The sequence below is a fragment of the Gastrolobium bilobum genome, unplaced genomic scaffold (assembly GCF_033153095.1).
Source record: "Gastrolobium bilobum isolate Gb01-03AN ecotype WA unplaced genomic scaffold, APGP_CSIRO_Gbil_v1 utg40131, whole genome shotgun sequence".
Lineage (NCBI taxonomy): Eukaryota > Viridiplantae > Streptophyta > Magnoliopsida > Fabales > Fabaceae > Gastrolobium > Gastrolobium bilobum.
The window spans coordinates 137,147-160,948 of NW_026896531.1; the positions used below are offsets into that span (position 1 = coordinate 137,147).

The window sequence follows — 23,802 nt, forward strand, 5'->3', positions numbered from 1 at the left end:
TATAAATACTCTCATTATGGGCACAAAACCCTAGGATCAGATTTCTATACGTGAGTTTGGGGCTGACCATCTGCTGGTTACTGTTCCATTGGCTTTCCCTTCCATTTCTTGAGCCAAGTTGTGATCTTTCTTGATTTTCTTCACATTTCCTCCTTGTAAACACTTGTGGGTGGCTTGGTGAGGGTGAGAGATAGCTTGTCTTGGTGTTTCAGCTACTGTGTTTGAGGGGAGTGGGCTGAGTTGGTGAGCTTGAGTTGGTTGAGCCTTTGTTAAGGCATTTTGAGCTACAAAGTATCACCGTTGGGGAAGAAAGAACTCATCTTGTTGAGCCATTTTCGTTTTCCTTGGAAGTCAGAGGTGTTGGAGCTGTTGGTGAGCTCCAAAAGCATCTCCATTCTGAGTTTTGAGCCTTGGTATGTTGTACCAACCTTTAACTTGAGTTTTAAGGCTTAAAAATGGTATCTTGATGCATCTAATGACTAAAAGATGATAACTTGTTGTTGGGTAATGTTGAACACGCCTAGAAATGCATGATTAGGTGTTTAAAATCGGTAAAAAGGGAACCTTTAAGGTATATCTTCACGAAAATGTAGAAACTGCATTCTGTCGTGAAATATCCGGATATCTGCCCGTGAAATATCCGGATATTGGATATCCGGATATGGGGTTTTGAGATATCTGGATATTGGATATCCGGATGTGAATCTGTATATCCGGATATTGCATATCCGGATATGGACAGTGAGATATCCGGATATTGCATATCCGGATATGGTCCCGAGGAATATCCGGATATTCTAGGATTTCGTGGAACAGTAGCTGTGATGTGTGTACAGTAGGCTATTGGGGGTTTGTGGACCCTAGATTGATGAAGTTGAACTTCTGTAATTAGTGGACTAAGCCAGAATCATGTGATTAAGGGTTTGTGGCTTTGTTAGAAGCTTTAAGACATTAAAACGTAATGAAAAGGCGTTGTCTTTAATTTGTATGCATGTGGTACATGTTTATTGATTTATATTTGGTCCATATTAGATTGTGATCTGCTGTGATTGGACTTTGAGCTTGTGGCATTGAATAGCTAGCTTAGAGGTAAGCTTTCATGTCCTCGGTTTAGCCATGTTGTGGTTCCACCATGTCCCATGGGGAGATGGTATATGCATGTTGTGTTACATGCTTTTGATGTTTTGGAAATGCTGTTGAGCTATTGTATGTTAGTGCCTTGTTGATATGCATGGAGGTGTTCCACCTATACGGTAAGCCTGAGTATGTAGAACATTCAAGAGGGTGAGGCTGTGGGTAAGGTGCAAGCGGTGTTCCTTGTACTACATGTAGGGAATAGACGTATTCTTACATTTCTCTAGCCAGTAGATAGTGATTACACACATGCCATAGATATCTGTTGCACTACATAGTTTTGGAACTGATAATTATATAAATGCTTTTTGAACTTATATTGCACATGTAAGTGAGCTTGGGGTGGAAGATCCTTGAGGACCCCTTGTCTTACTGAGATTTCTTGTTTAGAGATCTCACCCCACGTTTGGGGAATGCTTATTTCAGGGTCAGGTAATGTTAAGACCTCAGGCGGCAGGAGGCCGGAGCTGAGTTAGAGTGCTGTTATATTATGCTGCCATGATTGGATGCCGGATATGCATGCTGCTTATGCTTATAGTTTCAATTTTTGTTTTTGGAGTTTTATGTTGAGACTGGTTGTTTACTATGTTTAATTGGTGAGCATGGGGATTGTCCATGACACATAGTATTGTTATGTCTTGATTATGTCTTGAGTCTTTTGGAGTTGTATTAATGTATCAGGATATTGTCCGGATTACGAGTTGTAATACCGTGATGTAGATACACACTTTATTTATATATTGAGGTATTTCAGTAGATGTCTTATTGCAATTTACACACAGGCGATATTTTATGAAATTGATTAAATAATCAAGTTTGTAATTGATAATGATGTCATAATTGAAAAGAAAAAAGAATATTCCGCATTTTTAATTAAGCACCGCTTAATACGATGTAATGTTAATATTCCGAGTATACACGAGGTGTTACATTTTATGGTATCAGAGCAACGGTTCAAGGAAAAAGCCTGTATGTATTGCAATGATTAGGATGTTTGGTTGTGTCTGTTTTGTGTGTTTGCTCCGTCGAGTATTATTATGATAATGCATATGTGACCACATTAAGTGGGCCTGATCAACTCATAATTTGTGTAACTTGTGCAGAATCATGGTAAGTCCCGGGAGAAACCGCGAGACTTCGGAGGATCGGCCCGATCCTGTCCTGGCTGCATTGGCTGAGATGCAGCCGGCCCGACAAGCCGACCAGGAGGCCATGAGAATGGAAAACCAGGCCATGCTGGACGCCGTCAGAGAGGCGAACAGGAAGGCCACTGAGGACGTGTTGGAGGCCAACCGTCTGGCGAACATAACGATGTTTAGAGTCATGTTGGAGGAGATGAGGAATGGCCCTGATGTTGGTCATGTTCCTCCGCCACCACCTCCACCGCCACCACCACCACCTCCACCCAGTCTGCAGGATGACTCTCAGAGTCAGATGGGAGATGGCAGTCACCTTACGGGGGCCATGCAGACCGTCCCTGTTTTTGTTGAGGAGCGAGATGAGATCGACCGCCGGCTGAATGCTTTCCGTAAGCATAAGCCACCTGCCTTTGATGGATCCTTTGATCCTGTTGCTGCGGCGCATTGGCTACAGGCGTTGGACAAGATATTTCGGGTCATGCAGTGCACAGATCCGCAGAAGTTGATGTTCGCTACTTACATGCTGGAGGGTGATGCCCATCAGTGGTGGACAAACCTTTCTCATGTCTACGAGATGCAGGGTCATGTGATGACTTGGCCTATGTTTGAGGATTTCTTCTTGGGTCAGTACTTTCCGTATGACGCTCAGGAGAGGCAGCAGGGAGAGTTCGACAGATTGGTTCAGGGCTCGTTGTCTGTGGACGAGTACCTGGCCAAGTTCAACCAGTTGGTGAAGTTTGCACACTTCAGGATGGCGAGGCCTACTCCTACATTTCTGGCTGCTAAGTTCCGCAGGGGACTTAGTGAGGATATTGCTGGTTACCTAGCTGGTTCTGCTTCTAGAGATTTTGGGACACTGGTTCAGCAGTGTCATGATATTGAAGATTACTACAGCTCGAGTAAGGCCAAGAAGGCCAAGGTTGCTGAGGCGACGAAGGTTGCAGCTGGTAGTTCCACTTCTTGGCGAGACAAGAAGTTTGGGAACAAGGGCAAGGGTAAACAGTTGGCAGCTCGGCAGGCGCCGAGTCAGTTCAAGAGGACTTCTGCTCATGGGAGCGCAGCGAGACCTCCTGCTCCCAGGTGTTCGGGATGCGGGAAGACTCATTTTGGGTCGTGCTCTACCGGCCAGTTGATTTGCTTTCAGTATGGCAAGGAGGGCCATTTCTCCAGAGACTGTCCATCGGCGACGGCGAGGGCTACTGCAGTGCAGGCAGTGCCACTTCAGTTGGTTCCCCTTCCACCTAATTTGGCACCGGCAGTGCCACCATCTTCTGGGAGAGTTTATACTCTGGATCGTCAGCAGTCGGATCGAGCTCCAAACCTTGTCAGAGGTACTGTTACGATAGGTACATCAGTTGTTGATGTTTTGTTTGACTCTGGGGCTACGCATTCTTTTGTTGCTACCCCGATTGCTGTGGGGCTTGAGTTGCCCATGTCTGTGCTTTCTCCACCGCTGCGGGTGACTACCGCCACCGGAGAAAGATGTGATGCTACCACTGTTCATCGCGATGTGGCGTTTCAGTGGGATGGCCGTGAGTTCTCGGTGGATCTGATAGGATTGCTGATGGCCAACTTGGAGGTTATCCTGGGCATGGATTGGTTGTCCAGGAATTGTGTGATGATTGACTGTTGTGCCAAGCGTGTAGTGCTGTCTCCGTGTGATTCCACAGTCAGTTCCTCGCCGTACATTTCGTTGCTGCAGGCTAGGAGAGCCTTGAGAGCAGGGGCATTTGGTTATGTCATGTTGGGAGGTTTGGTGAGTGGTACACAGGAGGATATCACTGCATTCCTGTGGTGAGGGAATTCCTCGAGGTGTTTCCTGAGGAGATTCCTGAGTTTCCGCCACAGAGGGAGATAGAGTTCTCCATAGATCTGTTGCTTGGTGTGGGGCCGATTTCTTTAGCTCCATACCGAATGTCGCCACTGGAGTTGGCAGAGCTGAAGAAGCATATTGAGGATCTTTCAGCGAAAGATTTTATTAGACCGAGTGTGTCTCCTTGGGGAGCACCAGTTATCTTTGTGAAGAAGAAGGACGGGACAATGCGATTGTGCACCGACTACAGGCAGCTAAACAAGGTGACAATCAAGAACAAGTATCCCCTTCCTCGGATTGATGATCTGTTGGATCAGCTCAGGGGTGCTTGTGTGTATTCCAAGATTGATCTCCGGTCCAGATACCATCAGATTTGGGTGAAGCCGGAGGATGTTCCGAAGATCGCATTTCGCTCGAGATACGGTCATTTTGAGTACTTGGTGATTCCGTTCGGTCTCACCAATGCACCCGCTGTGTTCATGGATTACATGAACTGGATTTTCCAGCCGTACTTGGATCAGTTTGTGATCGTCTTCATTGACGACATTTTGATTTACTCCAAGACGGAGGAAGAGCATGTGGAGCATTTGAGAACTGTTCTGCAAGTGCTGAAGGAGAAGAAGCTGTATGCGAAGCCTTCCAAATGTGAGTTTTGGCTCAAGTCTGTGAAGTTTCTTGGGCATGTTATTTCTGCTGAGGGAGTTGCAGTGGATCCGAACAAGATTGAGGCCGTGCTGGATTGGGATAGACCCAAGACAATTACGGAAGTGAGGAGCTTTCTGGGTTTGGCAGATTACTATCGGAGGTTCATCAAGGGATTCTTCACCATGGTTTTTCCATTGACTCGCCTTACTAGGAAGGAGACTCCATTTGTGTGGACTCACGAGTGTGAGGTCTGTTTTCAGGAGTTGAAGGAGAGACTGACTACTGCTCCTGTGTTGGTCATTCCTGATCCTGCGCTTGAGATTGAGCTTTACACCGATGTCTCCGGGAAGGGGCTAGGTTGTGTGTTGATGCAGTTGGGCAAAGTGATTGCCTATGCTTCGAGGCAGTTAAAACCTCATGAGGAGAACTACCCTACTCATGACTTGGAGTTGGCTGCTATTGTTTTTGCTTTCAAGATTTGGAGGCATTATCTTTTTGGTTTGGGGTTTGTGGTGTTCAGTGACCACAAGAGTTTGAAGTACCTGTTCGACCAGAATGAGTTGAACATGAGGCAGAGGAGATGGATGAAGTTCATAAAGGACTACGACTTCGAGCTAAGGTATCATCCTGGCAAGGCCAATGTGGTAGCTGATGCTTTGAGTCGGAAATCCAGTAGCTCATCCAGTTTGTTACTTGGTAACTTTGATGTGGTTGAGAAGTTCCGAAACTTGGCAGTGACCGCTCCGTGTGAGAGTGTACTTCTCGAGTTTGAAGCAGCAGATGTTGTGAACGAGCTATTAGAAAAGATCAAAGAGGCACAAGTTCAGAGAGAGTGTCTGGATTATGTGAAGAACCAAGACGGTGTGTCTTGGAATGAGGATGGATTGCTTTTGTTTCAGCAGAGGATTGTAGTTCCTCGAGGTCCGTTGACAGAAGAGGTTATGGCAGAAGGCCATAAGGGTCAGTTTTCTATCCACCCTGGTGCTACTAAGATGTATCAAGACCTGAAGAAGAACTTCTGGTGGCTGGGCATGAAGAAAGATGTTGCTATCTTTGTGTCCAAGTGTTTGGTTTTCCAGAAGGTGAAGATTGAACATCAGAGACCGTCTGGTGAACTTCAACCTCTTGAAGTACCACAGTGGAAGTGGGAAGGTATTTCCATGGACTTCGTGGTGGGATTGCCGAAGACTCAGGCGGGTTGTGACTCTATTTGGGTCATTGTGGACAGACTGACGAAGTCTGCCTATTTTCTTCCAGTGAAGGTGAGCTTCACTATAGAGCAGTTGGCCAAGCTTTATGTTCACAAGATTGTGAGGCTTCACGGGGTGCCCGAGAGTATCATTAGTGATAGGGACCCGAAGTTCACATCTCGGTTCTGGGAGGCGCTGCATGAGGCTTTTGGTACGCAGTTGAGATTGAGTACCGCCTATCACCCTCAGACTGATGGACAGACTGAGAGGACCATCCAGACCTTGGAGGACATGTTGCGAGCTTGCACGTTGGAGCAGGGCTCGGCATGGGATAGGTACCTTCCGTTGGTTGAGTTTTCTTACAACAACAGCTTTCATGCTAGCCTGGGCATGGCGCCCTACGAAGCACTGTATAGTAGGAGGTATCAGACTCCTACTTGTTGGTCTGAGGTTGGGGACAAGGAGCTTTTTGGCTTGGACTTTATCCAAGATACCACCTTGCAGATCCAGATGATCCGTGAAAAGTTGAAGCAGGCGCAGAATCGCCAGAAGAGCTATTATGATGTCAAGCATCGTCCGCTGGAGTTCAGTGAGGGTGAGCACGTCTTTGTGAGACTTTCACCTGTCACCGGTGTTGGACGGGCACTCGGAGTGAGGAAGCTGAGCCCGCGATATATTGGGCCATACCAGATCCTTGGTAGAGTAGGACCTGTTGCCTACCGGCTTGCCTTGCCTCCGAACCTGGCTAACATCCACGACGTGTTTCACGTGTCTCAGCTTCGGAAGTACATATCAGATCCTTCGCACGTGGTGCAACCGGATGATGTGGAGGTTCGGGAGAACCTGAAGACTCCCGTCGAACCACTCAGGATTCTCGATCGTGGCGAAAAGCAGCTGAGGAGCAAGATCATTCCAATGGTCAAGGTGCAGTGGACCGGAAGAACTCCTGAGGAGTGTACTTGGGAGCGTGAAGACGAGCTTCTCCGGCAGTACCCCGAGTTTTGACCAGGTATGTTTCTGATTTTGAGGTCAAAATCCTAAAAAGGTGGGGTGAATGTAAGAACTCGCACCGTTAATTAAGGTATTTAATTAATTAATTATGCAAAATTAGGAAATAATTCCATAATTGATCCTAATAATTATTTATGAGGCTTAATTATTATAATAAGTGGGTTAGAATGCTGAAAGTCGCTTTTCGGAAGAAAAGTGCAGATACCGGTTCTGCTAGTCGGTATAAATGCGTACCGAAAAAGTATCCCGGAAAATTAAAGTAAGTGCATGATAATTACTAGAATAATATGTAAGACTTGTAAAACGAGTTTCAAGTCCAAATAATGAGAACTGGTGCTAGAAATCGGTACTGGCTCTGAAAAGCGCGTACCGAAAAGGTGTTCAGAAAAATATAATAAAAATATGATAATTCTTGGAAAAATATGTAGTTTCAGAATTCAAAGTTTGGGATTAAAATGCTAAGCGTAGAAATTAAAGTTAATACTGTGTGTTTTAATGAGTTTTGGCTATTTATACCCTTTGTAAGGGCACAAAGCCCTAGAAAACAGATTTGCTACGTGTCTTTTCTTGGAGGCTGACCAGAAATAGTGTTCTTAGGCTTCCTTCTCCATTTCTTGAGCAAGCATTCACATTTGATGCTTGTTCTTCTATTTAAACACTTGGTGAGGGTGAGGGTTGGCCTTGGGACTGCATTGTTGGCCTTTTTCTGAGTTAGAGAACCTGTGTGGGGAAGTTTTGGTTCTGACTTGGTGGTTTGGGGTTGTGAAAAGCTTGGTTTTGGTTTTTGGAGGTCCAAGTGGTGACCTTTTGTGTTAAAGAACCAACCTTTGTGAAGCCATTTTCGTGCATCCTCTTGTGACAGTAGCTTGAGACTAATTGTGAGCTCCAAAGGGCAACCTTTCCTTCTGTTTTGAGCTGGGGTATGTGTACCAACCTTTAACTTGAGTTTAAATGCTTAAAAATGGTACCTTGATGCATCTAATGACTAAAAAATGATAACTTGTGGTTGGGTATGTTGAACACGCCTAGAAATGCATGATTAGGTGTTTAAAATCGGTAAAAAGGGAACCTTTAAAGGATATCTTCACGAAAATGCAGAAACTGCATTCTGTCGTGAAATATCCGGATATCTGCCCGTGGAATATCCGGATATTGGATATCGGGATATGATATCCGGATATGTGATATCCGGATATGGGGTTTTGGGATATCTGGATATTGGATATCCAGATATGTGAATCTGCATATCCGGATATGGACAGTGAGATATCCGGATATTGCTTATCCGGATATGGTCCCGAGGAATATCCGGATATTCTGGGATTTCGTGGAACAGTAGTTGTGCTGTGTGTACAGTAGGCTATTGGGGGTTTGTGGACCCTAGATTGATGAAGTTGAACTTCTGTAATTAGTGGACTAAGCCAGAATCATGTGATTAAGGGTTTGTGGCTTTGTTAGAAGCTTTAAGACATTAAAACGTAATGAAAAGACGTTGTCTTTAATTTGTATGCATGTGGTACATGTTTATTGATTTATATTTGGTCCATATCAGATTGTGATCTGCTGTGATTGGACTGCTTGTGGGATTGGATAGCTAGCTTAGAGGTAAGCTTTCGTGTCCTCGGTTTAGCCATGTTGTCGTTCCACCATGTCCCATGGGGGTATGATATATGCATGCTGTGTTACATGCTTTTGATGTTTTGGAAATGCTGTTGAGCTGTTATATGTTAGTGCCTTGTTGATATGCATGGAGGTGTTCCACCTATACGGTAAGCCTGAGTATGTAGAACATACAATGGGGTGATACTGTGGGTGAGGTGCAAGCGGTGTTCCTTGTACTACATGTAGGGAATAGACGTATTCTTACATTTCTCTGGCCAGTAGATAGTGATTACACACATGCCATAGATATCTGTTGCACTACATAGTTTTGGAACTGATAATGATATTACTGCTTTTAGAACTTATATTGCACATGTAAGTGAGCTTGGGGTGGAAGATCCTTGAGGACCCCTTGCCTTACTGAGATTTCTTGTTTAGAGATCTCACCCCACGTTTGGGGAATGCTTATTTCAGGGTCAGGTAATGTTGAGACCTCAGGCGGCAGGAGGCCGGAGCTGAGTTAGATTGCTGTTATATTATGCTGCCATGTTTGGATGCTGGATATGCATGCTGCTTATATGCTTATAGCTTCAGTTTATGTTTATGGAGTTTTATGTTGACACTGGTTGTTTACTATGTTTATTTGGTGAGCATGGGGATTGTCCATGACACATAGTATTGTTATGTCTTGATTATGTCTTGAGTCTTTTGGAGTTGTATTAATGTATCAGGATATTGTCTGGATTACGAGATGTAATACCGTGATTTAGATACACACTTTATTTATATATTGAGGTATTTCAGTAGATGTCTTATTACAATTTATATACAGGCGATATTTTATGAAATTGATTAAGTAATCAAGTTGGTAATTGATAATGACGTCATAATTGAAAAGAAAAAGAATATTCCGCATTTTTAATTAAGCACCGCTCAATACGATGTAATGTTAATATTCCGAGTATACACGGGGTGTTACAGTGAGCATATGAAGTTCTTCCCCATAAATTTATCTTATTTGATATGTATTGATAATTGGATTTCATATATACATTTGAATCTTTAAACTGATTATAAATGAACATCTAAATTCTATCCTTATTTGTTTGTTTACATTTTTTTGTTTACTTGTTTTTTTTTTTTTTTTTACCTTTACAACTTTAAGATAACATAGCATTCCGAACCTAGCCAAAGGAAATACTTAAAAGGGGCAGAGGATATATTTTTTTTAATTGGAAAAAAATAATTTTTGGGAATATATTGAGAATTTTTTTTCCTGGATAAATTATTAAAAGGTGTTTGGTAGGTCATAATTTTTTCGAGAATATTGGATTAATTTTACTGATGCCATGTTTGGTTGGGGAGAAAATATTACTGGAAATCTGAACCGAAATTACAGAATTATCCTAATATCTTTTTGTCTCATTTTACTTTGCCTTCATTTTAGCTTTGCTTTCTCTCTCTCACCAATTCCCTGAGTAAAGGAGAGACTTGTAATGGGATAGAGCAAGAGCAGATACAATGTCATGGTGATGAACCCATGTTTACTTCCTGTGCCTCCGAACCTCAACGTAGTTCTTGGAATAAAACAGCTTGGAAAATCAGTCTTTGAATGTGGGAAGGATGGCTATGCATTGATATCTCTTGTTTCGATTATTGGTTTCAATTTTCCAAACTCGAATTTTGTGGTCTTGGTGAGCACTAAATAACATGTCACCAAAAACAATTAGGGACTTGATGGCTCCATTCCTGATTACGACCACATTGTTGGTGTGGCCTTTGACGGTGGATAGGAGTTAGTGGTGTGAAGTTTGGGGTTGTTGTGGATGATGAGATGGTAGGGTGAGAGGGAAGGAACAGGGAAGGAACAGAAGGAAGACTTGGTTGTGAAGAGAGAGAGGAAGAGGTTGATGATTCTAAATGAAGGTGATGGGTCAAGGTATTTGATCCGAGAGAAGAATGATTATTTTCTCATTGCATGGGGAAAAAACATGTCTTGGAAGATATTCTACCATGAGAATCGTCGGCGTAAACTAAAATAATGGGAATTTTATTTTCAATCTTATTTTTACTCTTTCTCATACCAAATATGTGCAAATGATTTTTTTCACCCCACTTTTTTGGAAATTTTTTTTTTCTCCTACCAAACACCCCAGGCATTATCATCCGCAATTCAACATTAAATTTTTAAGTTGGTCAAATCAATTATGTCATTAAATTGACTTTGATAAAAGTGTCTTACTTTCAATTCATTCAAATCACATATTCCATTGTGGAAAATGATATAAATATAAAATTTACTCATTCTCATGAATCCTTAGTAAATTTTAGGTAGACTCAATAGTGCATTTAAAAAAAAAATGGTGAAACTAGAATGTCATTTAATGATTTACATAAAAGCTTATAATAAACTTACGGAAATAAAAAAAACATAAATTTCATTTACTCTTGTGTTACAACACGTACCATGAGTCCATGACAATACACAATCAATGTAATTTAATTATTTTTTAAGGTGAGTAGATTTTTTTTGTAGGATTCTCATAAGTTTGAACTCTTTAAACTAATTATGAGACTAATCTAGAGTGCGGAATAAATCACAGATAAAGATTTTAAGCTCCACTCAAAGATAACATATGAGAATCGAACAAAAATTCTTTTTTTTTTTCACTACTCAACTTTCATATACCAATTTTCATAACCAAAGTGATTCAAACAAGAAAAACACAGAAAACAAATGATCCTAAACTGAGAAAAATGGACAAATAAGAAACGCATGTCATTTCAAAGACCACAATTCTGTCACTATTAGACCGCGGAGATTCAAATTCTAAGTCTTCCACCCTTCATACAAGGCAAAAGCGCGCAATCTTGGAAGACAAGGGCAAAAAATATTATTAAAAGAATATGGGGAAAACATAGGGAAGAGCAAAATGGTCATTTCACACAAAATTTTCCCAAATACAAGACATAGTATTAGTAGGAGAGAGAGAGAGAGAAAAGAAACTGTAGTTTCGAAAATGGAAAATACAAGTGTACATGACATTCCTTATCATCGTCCTTTGTTTTGTCCATTTTTCTCTTTCCTTCGTACTACACACTTCAAAGTTCAAACCTTTCTGTGTGCCTCAAATGGAACCCCTCCACCCCTCCTCTCACCTTTACCCTCTTAATTGAATTTACATTTTTTACCCAACAAACCAAATATAATAGAAGAAAAACCCCAAAAACACACCCCCTTTAAGCCAGAGAAAAAGAGAAAAAAAAAATTAGCCTCTCCAAAAACCACCACCTGTCCTCAATTTTCCGCCGGAAAACTGCCTTAGCTCCCTTTTAACACTTTCTCCGTCCATACCCACATCGCCAAAACTGGTTTTCCGACACCCAGAAGGCTGTTTTCTGTTGTGTTTGTTATTCCCCGTTGCCGTAGGTTTAGGCGGGGACGGTGGTGGTTATTACTATTTTTTTACGAGGGCGGCGCTTGCTAACGTGAGCTGGGTGCGTAGGATTAGGTACTTTTAAAAGATAGTGGTGTTTGTTTTAATCGGGAGCGTACACGTGTACGGCGATGGAAACGGAGGGGATGGTGACGTGGGGCACCTGGGAGGAGCTCCTCCTTGGTGGAGCTGTTCTTAGGCACGGGACCCGAGATTGGACCGTCGTTGCCGCGGAGCTCCGAGCCCGAACCGTTTCTCCACACTCATTCACACCCGAGGTAAATAAATTAAATAATATTCCTCAATTATTTATATTTTCATTTTTTTAATTCTCTCTTTTACAATAAAATAAAAAATAATATAGTTCTGGTTCAGTTTCTGAACCGTTACGGGGTCATGATTGACTCATCTAGCTAATTTCATTGCTTAGCATGTGATTACTACAGTTACTGTAATAATAATTTAAATGGATTTTATAAGAGTTATGTCGTAAAAAAAATAATTTTGTTATGTTATAGAAATTTGTTTTTTTTATTTCTAAAAAAAAAAAAAAATTCATTTTGCGTGTCGTAATTTTTTTTTTCAAAACATGCGGATCCCACAAAATGTTATGTATGTAAGAAACTTTGTATGTTCATGTTAAATGATAAATGATAAATGCAAATATCAATTTAAATAAAATAAAACGAATTTATATATGCTTTTCTAGTCAACGAAGTGTTTAGAGTTTAGACTCTTTAATGGGTCGTTACCGAAACCTAAGAATGTGACACAAAAATAATAAGCGAAAAAAAATCTATGTGCTTTTATGTCTTGGCCGTTGCAAAGAAAAGCAATGTATGATTAATGAAGTCGAAAAAGAGATCTAGTTAAGTTCAGAACAGCGTGTTTTGCGTACAGTGGGTGGCATTCACGTGCCAATTGTTTTGTTCCTTATTGGTGCGTTACTTGAATCGAATTTGTTACATTGCTTGCCTCATCGGTTGCACATGGTCATTGAGGTGGCATAAACCCTTTTGTTTCAATTTGTTCGGTGATAAATAATTAATAATTGCCGAACCTCTCTTTTGTAACTTTGCTAATTAGCGTCAGCACATGTGACACGAAGAAAATCTTAAAGACATGCCATGTTGTGTGAAATCCTAAGATGTCCATCGGGTTAAAAAATTATTTGATGAATTTTCATTTTGCTAGAGATATTGTTTTTTTCAGGTCTGTAAAGCCAAATATGACGAATTGCAAAAGCGCTATTCTGGGTGCACGTAAGTAGAATTGTTTCTTTGCTTTATTTTTATTTAAATTTTCCCAGTTTGGTAGCATTCTTTGTCAATTATGTTAAGGTAAAGTTGTTCCTTTGTGACTAAAATGTTATGGGTTCGAATTTGGGAAACAATTTTTTTGTAATTATGCAAGGTAAAGCTGCGTACAAGAATTGCCTTCACCCTGTCCTCGCTAGTCGGGTGTTTAATGCGGAGTAGTCTTTTTCCTAGATTGGTAGCACATCTTATTTAGCTATAGATTTAATACATCTCATTGTATTATGGTAACATAACATGGCATTCACAGGGCTTGGTTTGAGGAGCTTAAGAAGAAAAGAGTAGCCGAGCTTAAGAGAGCTTTGGAGCTATCTGAAGATTCAATTGGGTTAGTCTCATGGTTATCTTTCTCTTTAACCTGAGATTCTGTGTGACACCAAAGTAATATTCTGAAATACAACAAGTATGAATTTCTTCTAGCTTTTTGCTAAATGAAATGTCCACCAAATTTCATAGGTTAGAGCTTCTGATTACCACAAGTGCTAGTCTAGAAATCATTTTTCACAGTCCTGGTTGGGGGGCATTTGTTGGAAGACTACTACTATGTCCTAGCTGTTGGATTGCCAGCATTTCGGGTACAGTTTACTCAATATCTTTGTTTCAGGTCTCTTAAGTCAAAGCTTGAATTCCTTAAGGCTGGGAAGAATGAGAAAAAGGATGATTGCCATGTTGGCAATGCCTCTGTTGGACCAGAATTACATGTTCTTCCTTCACAGAAATTGGAGAGACTCGAATCATCCGCGAAAGAGATGTCAAAGGATGGGCTATCTGCTGGGAGTTTCACACATGAAACTGAGACAAACTGGTTTCCTGAACGCCAGGTTCCAGCAGTGTCTTCTGGAGATATGGAAACTTCTAAGCCTGAAGTTTCAGGGTCTGCTGAACCGGAGAACGTGTTGAATGTAGATAAGTTGGCACATACTATATGTGAAGGACAGGGAGGGAGTTTAAAAAAGCGGAGAGGGATGAGAAAGAGGAAACATTGTGGCAGAAATGTTAATGAAACAAGTGTAAGAGAAAGTGACTTTTCAGCTGATGTGTTCCCATGCAAAGAAAGTTCTACCAGCAACTGTGGTGAAGCTGGCAAATCTTCTGCTATAAATGAGGAGAATACAAACTTGGAAAAGGATGAAACAAAAGATATGATGGAGATTTTGGATTCTGTTCTGGAAATTGAAGGTGCTTCTGCCTTCTGTCGCAGGCGCGATAGCCAGGTATCTCTAAACAAGAAACCCATCCTATCCTTGTATAGCTGGTTTTCGAGTTTTATCAATGCTTTTGATGTTTGTATCTCACCTTGAATAAATAATTTCCTTAACACTGGGGAATGAAAATGGGTAAAATTCAATGTTTAAGAGTTAAACAAAATAATTTTGTTTTTAGTACTTTGTTTCTGCATTTGGATAAAAATAACTAACAATCCCTAATAAGAATTGTGTAATAATTATGAAGATAGTACATTTTATTCTATAGTTTCACAAATACTAGGCAATACGGATGAGCATAAATTTCACTAGTCTTCTTGCATTTTATTTCTTTGACGTTTTCTACAAAGAACGTAAAAGTAAAAATTGAAAGTTTTCATAACTCCATTTTCCCCTCTCAAAGAAAGCATATCGATAATATGACCTTTGCAGTGTTTGTCTCTTTGATATTATTCCTTTTGAAATTGTTTTGCTACGACATGTAGGGATTTAAGGCAAGGTATAGACAGTGATATGATTGGTTTATGCACTATGTTTTTTATAACAGAAGCGTGGAAGATACAAGAAAATGATCCGGCAGCACATGGACTTTGACACAATAAGGTCAAGAATTAGCAGCAGAAAAATTCATTCAGTCATGGAACTTTTCAGAGACTTGCTGCTACTAACCAACAATGCTCTAGTCTTCTACTCAAAGAGCACTCGTGAGTATAAATATGCTCTCTTGCTTAGAGACATTGTCACAAAAAAGCTGAGGGAGAATTCCAAGTGTTTTAGCAGTAGTGTCACTCATGCTAGCGTCCCTAACACCGTACCTATCCATGATCCTCCTTTGAAAGTCAGAAGTGTTCGCCCTGGTAACCGCAAGATTGTTGCAAAGGCAGGTGGTGGTGGTGGTGGCAGTAACACTGCTTCTGGGGTCTCGTATGGAGCCAAGAAACCCAGTAAAGTGGATTCACCACCTTCAGTGGAATCCTTACCCCTAAAGAAAGCTTTTGGTGGTCGACCAAAAAAAGCTAGACATGAAACTGCAGTGCCAATGAAGGAAAAGAAAAGAGGGAGAACAAAGTGATAAATGATTTGTATTTGATTTCCCCCAATAGGTCTTAAAAGGGTATCTTTGTACAAAGGTTTTACCTTTTTTGTTAAGATTTTTTGTTTTTGTTTTCAGAAGGATGAACTTTCATGGAAGGAAACTAACTAAAACTAATTACTTCAAACATGGATGATATGGAATAGTTCTAAATTGAAGTAAAAGTTCCCAATTATAGCAAGTACTTTACTCTTGTCACCCAAAAGAGAAGTATTCAAATTTAAATCAAAAGGAAGTGATAAATAAGCATATTAACACACCGGAGCGGTATTTTACATTATCATCTTATGTGATCTACCTTTGCCTAATTTGGTATAAGAATTCAGATTATTCAAAATGTGAGTTTGATTATAACATTAATCATTCGATATTCATGACCAAGTCCACAAGCAATAAAATTCTTCGCAACTCGGCCAAGCAAGCCACTTGAACATTAGCAAAATTATTTAAAGCCATAGACTTCATATCACATGATGTTATTATGGTATTATATTTTCAGTTAAAATATTCTTATTATAATAAAATGTATAGATAATAACTAAAGACTAAACTAATGAAAATTTGTTTCACGGCATCATCTTTGTTTCAAGTCAATATGAGATTATTTGCACAGGTACCGCCACAATCCCAACCTTCAAATTCAGTTCCTCACCGGAAGAAGAAGCGCAAGAACAAAGCACCGCCGGTGGAGAACAAACTTGTTCATGAAACTGCCGATTCATGTTCCGATTCCTCTGAAACCGTTCGAACCAGCTACGCCGATGGCTGTGACCATGACAACGAGCTCAATATAACTAAACCGTTAAGTCAGAGAAGCGTGAACAGTGGTGGTAGTTACGGAGATTCGACGGTTACAGCAGTTGATGACGGTTACGGGAAGGAAGGTAGTTCGGTTGGTGTTGCAATATCAGAGACGGTTACGGCAGAGGATTCGATTTGTGAGTACATATAATGCTCACGTGCTCTCTCATACTTATAAAGATGATTTATTTATTCATTATTTTTTTTCAGGAACTCTATTCAGAGCATCAGATTTATTTAATATCAGATTTTTTTTATTTTTTTATTTCTTTTATAGCTTTTAAGTTATTTTGCATATTTGCATCCCAATAGGCAATAGCTACTACTACTTGTTTTGTATTGTGCATACATATTTTGTCTAAGAGCTAAAATATATTAGGCAATGAGCTACTATTAATGGACTAAGCAACAATCAATCATAATAATTGGGTTCGAGATCACGACTCAACCCAAAATGAAGTCAATAAGTCCACGAGTCTTTCCACTCATATGATTCTTACTTGGTCTATTTTTAACTAAAGTGAGAATTCATCCCTTACACGAATTCCCAGCGGAATATACATCGCCCTCCAGGGATATAGTTTAAGAAAATAAAAGTTAAGTTTGTCCCATTAATATAATGGTGCTTTAAATATGATAGATTTTGAAATTCTGTTAAGTTGGTTCTTTCTTGACATTTAAGTGATAATTAATATGAATGCATACATTGTAGTCCATTTCAGTGATAAATAAAGAGCAGTTTTTGACAGAGATTAAAGCTATGGCAGATTTTCTTGTGTTACATCTGTTCTTCAATCAATCTAAACCAATACCAATCAATGGTCTGTAATACTGGTTATTTCAAAAAGTTTGTTGCCTGCCTTTTGTGTCTTATTTTATTAAGGCATTTGTGATGTACAATATGTTTTCAGTGAAACAGTCACCTGTAAAATACTTCTTGGAGAAACTGTACAAAGGAAATTCCTTATGGAGCACAACAACTCTTGGGAATGAAAAGGAACGAGAAAGAGTTTATGACACTATCTTCCGCTTGCCGTGGAGATGTGAATTGGTATACTTTCCTTTATGTTCATTAAAAAATAAAAATAATAAAAGGGAACTCTGTTTGCAGTTCTTGATGTCATCTATGGGTATACTCATCAGATGGTCGGAATAAAATATAGAAGTTCTGGTGAAAGGATGTAACCTTAAAATGTCCACTTACTGTATAATTGTTATTTTATAGTTGTTTATTTCTATTAAGACATTGTTACTCAAACGTGGAATGCATTTGCAGCTTATAGATGTTGGTTTCTTTGTCTGCTTCAATTCATTTCTGTCATTATTAACTGTCATGCCAACAAGGGTAGTAATGACCATTTGGAGGCTTCTAAAAACAAGGTTTGCCACCTTTCTTCAATACTCTTCTCTTATAGTACTTTAATGTCAGTTGAGCGTGCCTATGAGGATTTAGATGATAGACTTATCCTACAGTATCTGTTACTTTAGTTTAGAATTGTGACTTAAACAGTGTCCATCTAGTACAATCTTACTAGTATTCAGTATCAGAAATCACAATAAATCTTTAAGTAAGAGAACAGGGTGATTTTTGTAGACTCATGCCACCCAGATTAAGCAGATGGTTTAATGAGACATTCTAAATGTGATATAGGCCTGAATTTTTAATTTTTAATTAGACTGGATTACCCCGATTCTGTGTTCACTGAAGAAGTTGAATCAATCTCCCACTTTATATGCTATGCTAATTCTTGTGCTTTGATTTGTATGCTCTTCAGCCTCTTCTACAAATTCCTGTGTACTGTTTTAAATTTCTGCTGCTTGTTCATAATTTTCAGTTTTACACTATGACCTTGTCATGCTCTTGGCAGGAGGTTCAAGAGGCCATCTACAATTGAGTTGTCAGATTTTGGCTGTTTTCTTATTATGGCTTGTGGAGTCACTGTTTTGCAGCAAATAGGTATACTGATAGTCTGCTTGTATTTTGCATATTTCCTTTTTGTATTGATCAGGTTTGGTTTGTTATACTAAATTTGTTTATGCTCCCCACCCCTTAATTTTATCTTGTCATAGATATCAGCTTAATATATCATATGATCCGTGGTCAAGGAACAATCAAATTATATGTGATCTACAATGTCATAGAGGTGAGCATAAATTAATCTTTGAACTCGGGTTGAACAGATTAATTAGGTGTTGTAAATATTAGGGTGTATATCTTGTAATTAATTCTGATTTGATTTGATTCTGTTTTATAAGGTAGATTAGTTTCCCTATTTTTAGCCTTAAATTAGGAAAGTAATTATTTGGGTTTATTCCCATTAGGCTTTATATATAGTAGCCCTTTTTACATGAAATGGAGTGAAGTAATATTCATTATTTTCCCATATTTCAACTTTAGGTCTCCATATATGCCAAATTTCTGGACCTCTAATTGGAAATAAAGATTGATATTTAAATTAGATTTCATGTGTGGTACTTCCTCGCTGAGGTTCCCGGCCAAAGATAGCGAGCAAGAACTTGGTGTGACAAAGAGGATATTCCATAATATGAAAGAATGGAATTTTGCACTATGAATCATGATTTCTCAGATCCAGTGAGATGAGATTTGATGCTCTCTCACATTCTATTTTTATTGGTCACCAGTACCTGTGCCCCTCAGAAAAAATATTTACAGTTTTGCATAGATAAAATAAAAGGAGAGGAAGTTCAAAATCTGAGATATAGTAAAAGGCTTGTAAAGATTAATAAAGGAATTGTATTGACTTTAGTTTGGTGAGAATTGAGATGTGGAACTCAAAGTTGAAAAGTAACTAAAGGAATGGTGTAATATATATGGGTATCTATAATGAGGCCTTTTGGTATTTGAACAGTTTTTTTCGCAATTACTCGAATTGTAAGCTAAGGAGTTATAGGATTCTTTTTTAGTCCTGTCATAGTGATCTGGTCTGAAACTAATATTGTGACTAATCCTTTAATCTTCTTGCAGATATTTGATAAATTATGTCAGAGTTTTAATGCGGATGTATTGCAAATGTTATTTCATTCAGCAGAACGACTTGCAAGATGTAATCCAGAAACAGAAAGTGTGAAATGGAAATTTATTTCTGACCAAGTTTTAGCTATTATTACTTCAAATATCCTTTTTCTCTCGGATGCTAATTTCTTTTGCCTGTAGTTTAGGTAATAAATTTTAGCGTGAACCTTGTAGTAAGTGGTACGTTTGTTCCTTTATTACCAGAAGGTCATGAGTTCGAATTTAATAAATAGTCTCTTTACGAAAATGTAAGGGTAAGGTTGCATAGAAATGACTCTCAAGTCTCATCGGTACCCTTGCAAAGTCGAGGAGCTTTTGTGTATTGGTGTTTGCCCTGTAGTTTGGGTAATTATTTTATGGTATTAAGACAAAAGATAAAACAAAAATGCTGGTTAGTTTCCTTGACTTGTCGTACTTGTTCATTCTTTCGTCTTGTTAGTTCAGGCAATCACTTTATCAGCCTGTATTGTTGCTCACTACAATGCTCTGCCAGCTTTGCTGGTGTCAAATAATTTTGCTGAGATCAAAAGCTACGTGTTTAAGGGATATAGTAAGGATAATGTTCACAGAATGGTGTACTTTGGTGAGTTATCTTTCTATAATAATTCCTTTTCTTTCTTTGATGGCAGCTTATTTGGGATTTCGTTCTGCTTCATTTCAAAATTGGAAAAGGACCTTAATACTATTTGTGTGAGTCCTAACCAGTTACTACTGTGAATTATCTCCCAAATCTCAATTACCACTCACTTAGTGGCTTTTATATAAATACATGAATTTTAAATATTTACCGGATTGTTCTTTTGTTTTCAGTGTCAAATTTTTTTAAAATTATATATCTTTCTTTTTAATGAATAATGATGTCAACCAAGTAAAATCGCTTTAATGTTATGAACTGTAAAACTTGACTGAATTTTATTTTGAAACCTGTTATTTGAATCTAAAATGTAGGGCCTTCCTTTGTCAGTTTGCTCTCCACCTTTTCCATGTGGCACATAATACAGTTGATTCTAGAATATAGAGCCTACCTTTGATAGAGTGCCTGTTCTGCATTTTATGTCAATATTATTTAAGATGTATTTTTTTAATTTATAATCTTTCATTATTTTCTATTTTTCCCTTTTAATTTTTGCTGATAAGCAGATTCCATAGAGAGGTTCCACATCTCAGCATTTATCTTATTCGTTTTGGCTCAAAATATTCTTGAGGCAGAAGGCCCCTGGATTGAAAGCTTTCTCATTGTAAGATTATTTGGAAATTTATAGCACCTAATATATATTGCATAACTTTCTCAAGTGTGAATAAGTTTCCTTGTTTGGCTTAGTCTTGCTCCTAACACTGGTATTTTGTATGGTCCAGAATATATTCTTCGTTTATCTATGTGAAATGGCTATTGATATTATCAAGCATTCTTTCATTGCCAAATTCAACAACATTACGCCCATTGCATACTCTGAGTTCCTTGAAGTCCTATGTAAACAGGTATTGCCATTTGATTTCATGTGGATGTTAGCCATGCAATATGATCAGTAATTACCACTTAAAAGGGCATAAACAGCTGGAACCATCTTTGTGTAATAGTGTTTATTTTATTCTAGTCGCTATTCAAAGTCAAAATTTTCAGTGGATTTATGTGAACTGCATTGAATGTACCAACACCCTCCATAACTCAATCAAAATGCTTTTGAAATCATTTGCTGCAGCCTGCAGTATGTTTTGATCAGAAAGGGGCTATATGGACTGAACTGACAGAACATAATTATATCCTGTTCCTCTAAATTTCTTTCATTTTTATCCTTTTCAATTCAATATTTCTTTTGGGTTTCATTATTGTATTATTTGTCTGCTGATATAATTTAAAGAGACTCTTGGGAAGACATGATGATAAGCAGTTTGTACATTGGATGAATGGAATATGGAACGTTCACATTTAATTGGCTCTCATCAAACAAATTTTCTCAAAGTAACTACATTTGCTCATTGGTCCAGTTCTCTAATTGAATATACTCCATGTCTTCCGAATAATCTCTCTGTAGTTGATCTCTTGATGCTTATCTAAAAAATGGATTATTATGATTTGTAGTGGTTTCTCATGTAATGGAGTGTGCATAGACATGTGTTTTTGTGTAAGACAGAAAGCGAACAGTATTAACTGACATTTGAGAATGCCTTCGTGTTAAGAATGACATAATTCTGGAACTTTTATTTGTTTGGAACAGTGACCAAAGTGCCACGCTTCATCAAATTATTTACCGGACTGCCACGCCAACAGTAAAAATTCCCGGAATGCCACGCGACATAATTCGCTACACTATGTAGCGAATTATGATTGCTGATGTGGCACGTCTCAATTGGAGGAATAATTCGCTACACTGTGTAGTGAAATACGTGGTCAAAATATCAGAGTACACAGTCAGCAGCAAGACACGTGTCAAGCCAGCAGTAATTCGCTACACTGTGTAGCGAATTATGCAAGATGATGTGGCAAAGATCTGTTGGTTGAGTAATTCGCTACACAGTGTAGCGAATTACTGCTGGCTTGACACGTGTCCTGCTGCTGACTGTGCACTCTGACATTTTGGCCACGTATTTCGCTACACAGTATAGCGAATTATGCCGCGTGGCATTCCAAATTTTTTTACTGTTGGCGTGGCAGTTTGGTAAATAATTTGGTGAAGCGTGACAAAATGGTCACTATTCCTATTTGTTGCTATTTGTTTTGTATTATGACCATCAATTTACAGTAACTTTTTGTCTGTTTTCTTTGATGGACGTTTCAGAATATATGACTGACTGCTGGTTTTATTTTGTAGACTCTACATATGCAAACTGAGGATGCAAAGAAAAACCTTACTTTTGTCCCTCTTGCTCCAGCATGTGTGGTAAGCATTAATTATTTTAGACTAAGTTGGATGAAAGGGTTTGGTGGGAAAGGGAAGAGATGGTTAATTTTTCATTTTTTAATTGAGAATATTTATATAATGTTTAAAAAAATGAATAAGGGATGATTGGAAGGCTATGTGATAATATCTCACTTTATTCCTTTCATTTTAAAAAATTCCCAAATAAGATTATTTACTGTTAGCACTTGGCCACCAATTAGGAACATATATATTAGAAGACATAAGGATGGGCCCAAGGAGTCCATTGGGCCGGCCACTATTAGTTAGGCTCTGTTAGTTAAAATAGTTAGTTAGTTAGACCTACAAGTCTTAACTGCAGCAGCAAAATAGGATATGAAGAGAGGGAGAGAGTGTTAAGAAGCATTTGGTTATATTGTCAGTTAGTTTTGAAGGAAGAGATCAGTCTTTTGAGTTTATGAGGATACACCATTGTATAATTGCTCTTCTTAACCCTGGATACCCATTGATCCGGAGTTGGAGTATAGTGAATAAAATTCCCACAGTATCTTTCTGCTATTCCCTAAATTCTGGTCTAGTTCTATCATTTACTTAAAAGGAAAAATTTTTCATCCCTTCCCTTTCCCTCCAAACATGTAAGGATGATAAATATGCAAGGGTAAGGCCGCGTTCTAAAATTTCCTTCATTTCTACCCTCGCTAGTCAGGATTTAATGGAGCATGGATTTTTCCTTTCCCTCCAAATATACCCTGAATGTCCTTTTGTTTCCTGATTTGTGGCTTCTGATCATTGTATGTCTGATTTTTTTCCGCTTTCCTTTTACTTGTTAGGTAATTCGAGTTCTGAGTCCGGTATATGCTGCTATCCTTCCTTACAATCCCCTTCCATGGAGGCTTATTTGGATTATGCTATTTTCAGCAATAACTTACATTATGCTCACAAGCCTCAAGGTCCTAATTGGCTTGGTTCTACAGAAACACGCCACTTGGTATGTTAATCGCTGTCAAAGGAGGAAGCGTCATCCTCATGCAGATTAATATAAGATGGATCAACTAAATTAATGTACTCTGCTGTTCAGGGATTCCATTGTGGCTGAAGAGCACATGTGGAGATAAAGTATTGGCATTCATTTAACTTCTAGCACCAAAGGAGCATGCACACTTAATATTTTTTATTTTTTTTGGTATAACCTGGAGGTATCTTCATTCAATCTCTTCCGGTCACCTTGCTCTCGGGGTACGGCCCTGTAGGCTAGCTCCTCATTGGAATAGCAGGTGCATTGAGCTTCGCTACCGGAGAAAAGATGAGACTAATCCTCCATTCGAGGAGGGAGGCACATCCTCTGGCCTCCAAATTTTTTTCAACAATTTGCTTGAGGCAAGGTTTGAACCTCTGACTCAAGCAAACCCTTGGGAGCTCAGTTGCCAACTGAGCTATCCTTAGGGGGCGTTTGGTTGAGGAGAAATTTTTATGAATCATAGGAAAATGTGATTAGTAGGCAAATGGTTGGGAAATGAGTTTGGT

At 39.0% G+C, this 23,802-nt stretch overlaps 2 protein-coding genes across 3 annotated transcripts; both read left to right on the plus strand.

Moving 5' to 3' along the window:
• Window positions 1-11,560: 11,560 nt before the first annotated feature.
• LOC133300295 (uncharacterized) lies at window positions 11,561-15,687 on the plus strand. 2 transcript variants are annotated; one of them, XM_061499814.1, is made up of 5 exons: window positions 11,561-12,249; window positions 13,166-13,233; window positions 13,538-13,615; window positions 13,892-14,501; window positions 15,040-15,687. In XM_061499814.1, the coding sequence occupies exons 1-5, from the start codon at window positions 12,103-12,105 to the stop codon at window positions 15,562-15,564; spliced, it is 1,428 nt and encodes a 475-aa protein (XP_061355798.1). In that variant the 5' UTR covers window positions 11,561-12,102; the 3' UTR covers window positions 15,565-15,687. The 2 variants fall into 2 exon arrangements, with proteins under 2 accessions (XP_061355798.1, XP_061355799.1); XM_061499815.1 differs by having other exon boundaries at window positions 13,184-13,233.
• Window positions 15,688-15,992: 305 nt separating this feature from the next.
• On the plus strand, window positions 15,993-23,802 carry LOC133300296 (protein POLLEN DEFECTIVE IN GUIDANCE 1-like). Its single transcript, XM_061499816.1, has 11 exons — window positions 15,993-16,523; window positions 17,298-17,437; window positions 17,663-17,766; window positions 18,255-18,343; window positions 18,457-18,530; window positions 19,373-19,520; window positions 19,836-20,003; window positions 20,561-20,658; window positions 20,777-20,899; window positions 22,231-22,299; window positions 23,109-23,802. The coding sequence occupies exons 1-11, from the start codon at window positions 16,139-16,141 to the stop codon at window positions 23,313-23,315; spliced, it is 1,605 nt and encodes a 534-aa protein (XP_061355800.1). The 5' UTR covers window positions 15,993-16,138; the 3' UTR covers window positions 23,316-23,802.